Genomic DNA, 7,632 nt, shown 5'->3' on the forward strand with positions numbered 1-7,632 from the left:
GTTTTGTTTCCTAAACCTAATGTTGGTTTTGAAACTAACATTGGTTTTGTTGTCTAAACCTAACATTGGTTTTAAGTTCTAAACCTAACGTTGGTTTTGTTGTCTGAACATAATGTTGGTTTTGTTGTCTAAACCTAACATTGGTTTTGTTGTCTGAACCTAATGTTGGTTTTGTTGTCTGAACCTAACGTTGGTTTTGTTTCCTAAACCTAATGTTGGTTTTGTTGTCTGAAACAAACGTTCGTTTTGTTTCCTAAACCTAACATTGGTTTTGTTGTCTAAACCTAACGTTGGTTTTGAGTTCTAAACTTAACGTTGGTTTTGTTGTCTAAACCTAACGTTGTTTTTTTGTTTCCTAAACCTCGCCGACAACGTCGGGCTGCGAAGCCCTATTGTTATTCGAATGTTTATTATTTCTTTCACCACTTCGACCTGCGTTTTGGGGGCCTGAGCGTGAAAAAAAACTAACGAAAATTGGAGTGTCTATAGGGTCTGGCGAAAATTAGAGAATTTGGCGTCTTCGCATTCAACCACAAAAAAGTTGCTCGCTAGCGCCACCTAGAGTGGAGAATCGCCAGCCCCGCCGCACCGTAACTCCAATTGACATGAAACTTTGCACACATGTGCAAACAAGTGTCCTCTACAAAAAATCCTCTTGGAGTACCAAAGTCCGCCTACCGAAATTTTCCGCCATCTTGGATTTTAATTTCTTTGGTACGCATACTCGTTAGACCTAGCTGAGGGTATAGTCCGAAAACGTTTCGAAAATATGCATTTTATCAGAAGATATCAGCCAACGAACATTAGAGGGTGGGGCTACCAAAATGCAATTAGCATAACTCTATAACCTTTGCCCCCAAAACTACGAAACTCGAAACCTATGTTGCAATAGCTTCAAAGAACATGCATGTCAAGTTTCATCAAAATTGGGTAATGTTTGGCGCTGCCACAAATTTCCAAAAAGTGCCATTTTTGGCCGTTTTTGCCTGTTTTTGGCCATTCACAGGGGTCGTACTAAATCGAACTTGTCCTATACCGTTGATCCGATTGATACCAAAATTGGATATGTGGTTGGAAAGGCCTTAAGGACAAAAAGTTGCTCAAAGACGCTCCAAAAGTCTAGGGGCGTGGCCACGCCGACGCCATGACTGCGCTACTATTTTCAACCTTCGCCATTGTCATTAAAGCTGTTATTTTATTTTATTAACCTTTATTTTTCCAGGAATATTCTCATTGAGATTCAAAATCTCTTTTTCAAGAGAGTCCTGGCCAAGAAGGCAGCATACAAACATGTTATAACTTCACCGTTTCTTCTCCGATCTGCTCCAAAATATTCATGCTTGTTAAGAGTCACGTCCTGAACACAACTGCACTGCAATTTTAACTGACAGGTAGAGCGCCACCTAATGGCAAAATGAAATGTGACCGATTTTATGCCCATCTTCTGAGCAACAGCCCCCCCTCTAGGTAGGGCGTAGACGCAAGAAATATTTTTTCCTAGATAGCGTAGACGCAAGAAATATTTTTTCCTAGATAGCCCAAAAAAATGTTTTTAGCCAAGTGTGTAAATCAGCCAGGTTTTCACTCAATCCTCACTCAGGACACATAGGGGGGAGAGACACAGGCGCACAGCAACCACCAGATGGAGTCAGAGATCTATCAGTGACACATGGAGAACTGTGAATCTCACATGCAGCTGCAGTCTGCCTCACACCAGATCAACAGTCACGCCACTTTTAATTCCTTTTTTTAAATTCCTCTCATTTCAGCCTGGACACAAAGGGAGGAGGAGAGATGGCACACTTCACAAGCACGTCACACAGCTGTCAGTTGAACTCTGCCATAAACATTATAACTTCAGTGTTTCTTCTCTGATCTGCTCCAAACTTTCCACGCTTGATAAGAGTTCCTTCCTGAACACATCTGCACTTTGATATTCACTCACAGTCAGAGCGCCACCTACTGGTGACAGGAAATGTCATTGATTTAGTCACTTTTTCCAAGTTAAAGCCACACCTGATTTTTTTTATAACTAATTCCTGTCATTTCAGCCTGGGCACAGAAGGAGGAGGAGAGATGGCAAACTTCAGATACAACTCACACAGCTGTCAGTTGAACTCTGCCATAAACATCCAAACTATTATAACTTCAGTGTTTGTTCTCTGATCTGCTCCAAACTTTCCACACTTGATAAGAGTTCCTTCCTAAACACATCTGCACTTTGATATTCACTCACAGTCAGAGCGCCACCTACTGGCCACAGGAAATGTCATTGATTTTGTGACTTTTTCCCAGTTAAAGCCACACCTGATTTTCTTTTTATAACTAATTCCTCTCATTTCAGCTTGCAAGGAGGACACAGGGGGAGGAGGAGAGGTCACACTAGGGGGAGGAGGAGAGATGTCAGGAAGGCATGAACATGTGTGTATGTGACAGACAGATGGCTTTGAATGTCAATCGCTTGTGTCTAAACTTGCGCCACGAGGAGGTGGCCGCTGCACAAGTAGGCAGCTGCCACGCGTGTGAATGCAGGCACTCCACGACCGCACGTGAGAGACGGATGCCTTTCGGTGTCCATCGCTTGTGTCTCGACTTGCGCCACGAGAGGCGGCCGCGCCAAGGGCAGCGTCCACGACACTGCCCTGTGACCGCAGGCAGTCCACGACCGCATAAGAGCGAGGGCCCGTCATGACACTGCTCGCAGTTTTAATGTTGGTTTTGTTGTCTGAACCTAACGTTGGTTTTGTTTCCTAAACCTAATGTTGGTTTTGTTGTCTGAACCTAACTTTGGTTGTGTTGTCTGAACCTAACATTGGTTTTGTTGTCTAAACCTAACATTGGTTTTAAGTTCTAAACCTAACGTTGGTTTTGTTGTCTAAACCTAACGTTGGTTTTGTTTTCTGAACATAACGTTGGTTTTGTTGTCTGAACATAACGTTGGTTTTGTTGTCTGAACCTAATGTTGGTTTTGTTGTCTGAACCTAACGTTGGTTTTGTTGTCTAAACCTAACATTGGTTTTGTTGTCTGAACCTAATGCTGGTTTTGTTGTCTAAACCTAACGTTGGTTTTGTATGGTAACGTCGTCCCAACTGACAGAAAAAAATGTGGTGCAGGCAGCAATGATACTTCCAATGACAATGTGCCTACATTAGTTTGAAAGTCATGCTGTCAATAGTGACACAAAACAAAAAAATTACATTTGTTTCACTCAGTATGAAACCAAAAGCATAATTTTGTGACTGTTACAGAAAAAGCCATGAGAATGTGTTGACTATCAAATATGGCCTTTTTAGGAAACACAAATACAATTTTTCATCATTATTTAGATGAACAAATGTGTGGTACATCAGATCCTCTGCATCAAAGACAAATCACATTGTTACCCTTCAAATACAACATGATGTTAGCTGGTTCATACAAATTGCCAGTTTTAAGGAATGAGTCACTTACAGTAACATAAGATTTCTTGGAAAACAAAGCAAAGGTTGAGAAAAACTACATTAATCTCTTATAACATTTTCGTTGTTTCAGAGATTTTCTCGATACAGAAAATCTCTAAAACATGTTGGTCTCAATGAAAACCCCTGAGTTTCAGTGTTTCTCTCATTTAATTTGAAAATGAAATACCAATGATTGTTCGTAATAATATGTTCCTACACAGCTGTCCGGCAGCCTCCCCGTGTAGGTCTCACAGGCAGTTACACATATGCAGAGTCACTGGACTGAGTATGCCCAAATCCAGGCATACTCATCCTCGGCAAGTCTTTGTTCCGGATCTCATAAATGGACTTCCTCCTAGCCTGCACTCCTCTCACAGCAGTTTTGATCTTCCTCCAGCCAAGATGGTTGAGCTCTGCTAAGTTCAGCACCACACAAACTCCACTGACGGCAAACATGAAGACAAGAAACACTGTCTTCTCTGTTGGCCTTGAAATATAGCACTCTACATCTTTTATGCAAGGGTATCGGTCACACTCATACACCGCAGGGACACTGAATCCATACAGGAAGTATTGACCCACCAGAAACCCTATCTCGAGTCCATTTCTGAACACCACCTGGATAACGTAGAATCTGGATATGCCTTCCTGCCTCCTCATTTTTGACTTGATAGTTGGCAGGGCTGAGTGGGGGACATCCTTGACCTCGAAGCAGTCAGGCTCTACCTCCTTGTTAGTGTCGTCTGTGTTCTGCAGCACTCCATTCATCTTCTTGTTGTCTCTCTTCTTTAAGTCCATGTCTTTGTCCAAGTAGAGGTACGCCGTGGAATCGCGCTGCTCCCTCTGCTTGGTGGACTGGTGCACAGAGTATGTGATGAAGCAGAGACTAGGGCAGCACACCACAATGATCTGGAACACCCAGTACCTGATGTGGGAGACTGGGAAAGCCTTGTCGTAGCAGGCCTGGTTGCAGCCCGGCTGTAAGGTGTTACACACAAACATGGACTGCTCGTCGTTGTACACAGTCTCTCCAACTATGGCCATGACCAGAATCCGGAAGATCACCACGACAGTCAGTAGGATCCTGAGGGAAAATCAGCCACAGAAATATATTCAAAGTTAGAGGTGTTATAGCTCCAATTCAGTTTAATTCAATTTTATTTATAGTGTCATATCATAACAGAGGTTATCACAGGACCACATAGAGCAGGACCAAATTATCATGATTTTCAGTCCCAACATTACCAAGGAGCAAGCATTACAGCACAACATAGTTGAGAGAAAACACGGCTTTGTCTTCAACTGTAACCGGCTACTGGCTCAGAGGTACAACGAGTCTTCTTCCAATTGGAAGATTGGCAGTTCGAATCCCAGGCTGTAGTGGAAAAGTATAAATTATTAGGCCTTAACTCCTATTTCTTGACCTCGGGGTGAAACGTCACAGGGTTAAGGAAAGTTGGAAGGAGAACTCTAAAGGATTTAGGAAAGTTGACCGTGTTGCTCAGAGAATCTGACCGGACTTTCACTAAGCTACGTCATTATAATGCTGATGATGATTGACAGCTGATGATCCACACCGGCGATTGATGTGTGTCTGCGCTGGAGAAACTACAATAAATTTACTATTTACATTTATTTACATTAGTTTTGTTTTTTAAACATTTGTAACATGTACCATTCAATTATTATCACTGTCCACACACATTTATCAACACAATTCCAATTTACTATATGTCCTCATGAAAGTAATTGTTAAATATGCAAATAAGCATATCGTTTTCATGAACGGCTGAGGTGTACGGAACTTTAAATGTTGCTCTCGCAAGGAATTGTGGGTCGGCGTGATCTCCTTTCCTTTGGTATAGGAAGGCCCGTTGTATCCTATGCTTAAGGAGCTCTGAAAGGAAGCATTGGAGCTCCTTTCCTTTGCATTTAGAGAATTCAAACGGCTCTTATCATGGCGGCCACTTGTTTACTTCCGGGTCACTTCTTCAGTTAGGAACCTTCCTAAGCAAAATAGACTATTCCACCGCAGCCCCAGCTCCTCCAGTCTGTGCCAAAGTAACCTTGGGCAAGATACTGAACCCCCAATTGCCACTAATGCTGCACCATCGGCGTATGATTGAGTTTGATCCTGATCTGCAGGTCTCTCTTTTTATTATTATTATTATTATTATTATTATTATTATTATTGTAAATAGGTTTATTCTCCTTGTCTTTCTGTAATGCATTTTAATTTTGCTTTTATTTTCTTTTAATTCTTCTATTTTTTTCACTTTATTGTATGACATGTTATGATGTGAAGCACTTTGAGTCTGTCTTGTGTATGAAATGTGCTAAAAAATAAAGTTGCCTTGCCTTGCCTTGCCTACATTCGATGCTGACTGTCTCCATCTGGTGACTGTATTGAAGCATGACGAACCATAAGTGAAACTACTTCCAGCAAAAGTGGCCAAAATAACAGTTCTCTGTGAAATAAATAATTTGACATGAAAATATATTTATGTCTGTGCTGGTAAAATGGTTAAATATGATCATTTCCCATTGACAGTGGCCAGTGTGTGTTTCGAGGTGAGTTGCATTAAGGTGCATTTGAAAGCTCAGGATTTCTACTTTCCAGCAATATTGTAGATTGGTGAGAAAATGATCCAGGATCTTTGAACACAATGTTTTAAACTCATGTTATAAATAAACGATTATTAAATAGTGATATTTCTGAACTATGTCATGGGTTGTTTTGAGGTTAAAGGTGCAATGTGTGGGCTGCATGGTGGTGTAGTGGGTAGCATTGTCGCCTCACAGCGAGAGGGTCCCTGGTTCAATTCCCGGGCCCGGGTTCCTTCTGTATGGAGTTTGCATGTTCTCCCCGTGTAAGTGTGGGTTCTCTGGCTTCCTCCCACAGTCAAAGACATGCAGGAGGGGGATAGGTTCAATGATGACTCTAAATTGCACGTAGGTGTGAATGTGAGCGTGAATGGTTGTCTGTCTCTACAGACAACCATTGTGATAGACCCTGTGATAGACTGGCGACCTGTCCAGGGTGTACCCTGCCTTCGCCCAATGACAGCTGGGATCGGCTCCAGCCCCCCGCGACCCTGAATACAGGATAAGCAGTAGAAAATGGATGCATTTGTGCAATGTGCAGCTCCAATAAATAGGGGTCAGCATTGCACCTCTACTGTAACTACTGTCACTAGTAACATCATCCTCAGAGATGAAAACACCACACCTTGGACATGTTTTGCTATATTTTGTTTGAATAACCAACATAGCTTTTTGTCAATGTCTTCTTGATTCCTCCAGCTGTACCCAACTCTCTGTACTCAACTGACACTGTGACCTCAACTCAACTGTAAAACCTTGACCAGTTCTTACCTTCCGATCATGGTAGAGTGTTGCTGGAGAGCTGCCTCCAAGAGACGCTCTAATATGGTCCACTGCCCCATGATTGCTCATTCGGAGAAGATAACTGCCTCTTATTATTCCCCTGCTGTGTCTCCAAGTGCTCCGAACGTCTCCTGTGAATGCATGCATGCGTGTGTTTGGGTGTCTCCTGCTATGCTGCTGTCCTCTGTGGGCAGCTCCTGTTCTCTCTGTTCACCAGCCACTGATTAGTAGAGAGCCCTTTGTACATGGAGGCAGGGTTAGTGTGACTGAGTGGAGCACAGCTGAACACTAATCCAGCTTAAAGCAGACTACGTTAAGTAGTCTACTTTAAAACACATATTGTGTTATAAATATACATAGTGACTGCCCTCTACTGGTTGAAACCTGGCTATTGCAATTACTTTGTTATTGGGCTGATCTGGAGCCAGGTGATTATATGGAGGCAGCTTGAGTCACCATCTAACCTCACTCTACCTCTAAAACCACCACCTCTGTCCCTGCAGACTGTGGAGAGGAGTATAGTGAAGAGTAGTTCTGACCCTTTCGGTTAGCATGTGAATCACTGCTAATTTCTAATGCTAATCGCTTTAACTCCATTGTATACCGTTAGTGACCTCTCGTATACTCTTAGTTGTCAGCTGGTTGCTAGGTGACGGGAGTGGCAAAGGTGACGCAACCAAGAAATTCTCTGTAGAGCAGAACTGCCTCAATTCGTTTCCATGTATAGAACCATTTAAGAGGTCATTCTGTAGTATTGGTCTGTCAACAGTTCACTCTAGTGATGAGCAGCTGGTCCGTTGAGGC

The 7,632-nt window shown here is 42.6% G+C and overlaps 1 protein-coding gene across 1 annotated transcript; it reads right to left on the minus strand.

Annotated features, from left to right (window-relative positions):
• Positions 1 to 3,576: 3,576 nt before the first annotated feature.
• gjd2b (gap junction protein delta 2b) lies at positions 3,577 to 6,954 on the minus strand. Its single transcript, XM_084030225.1, has 2 exons — positions 6,817 to 6,954; positions 3,577 to 4,525 (listed from the first exon to the last, which is right to left on the minus strand). The coding sequence occupies exons 1-2, from the start codon at positions 6,885 to 6,887 to the stop codon at positions 3,700 to 3,702; spliced, it is 897 nt and encodes a 298-aa protein (XP_083886351.1). The 5' UTR covers positions 6,888 to 6,954; the 3' UTR covers positions 3,577 to 3,699.
• Positions 6,955 to 7,632: the final 678 nt, after the last annotated feature.

The sequence above is a fragment of the Eutrigla gurnardus genome (assembly GCF_963514095.1).
Source record: "Eutrigla gurnardus genome assembly, chromosome: 16".
Taxonomy (NCBI): domain Eukaryota; kingdom Metazoa; phylum Chordata; class Actinopteri; order Perciformes; family Triglidae; genus Eutrigla; species Eutrigla gurnardus.

Coding starts and splice junctions, on each gene's coding strand:
- gjd2b (XM_084030225.1), bottom strand. CDS start 6,887: ATGGGGCAGTGGACCATATTAGAGCGTCTCTTGGAGGCAGCTCTCCAG. Junction 4,526..6,816: donor CACTCTACCATGATCGGAAG/GTAAGAACTGGT, acceptor ATTTTCCCTCAG/GATCCTACTGACTGTCGTGG.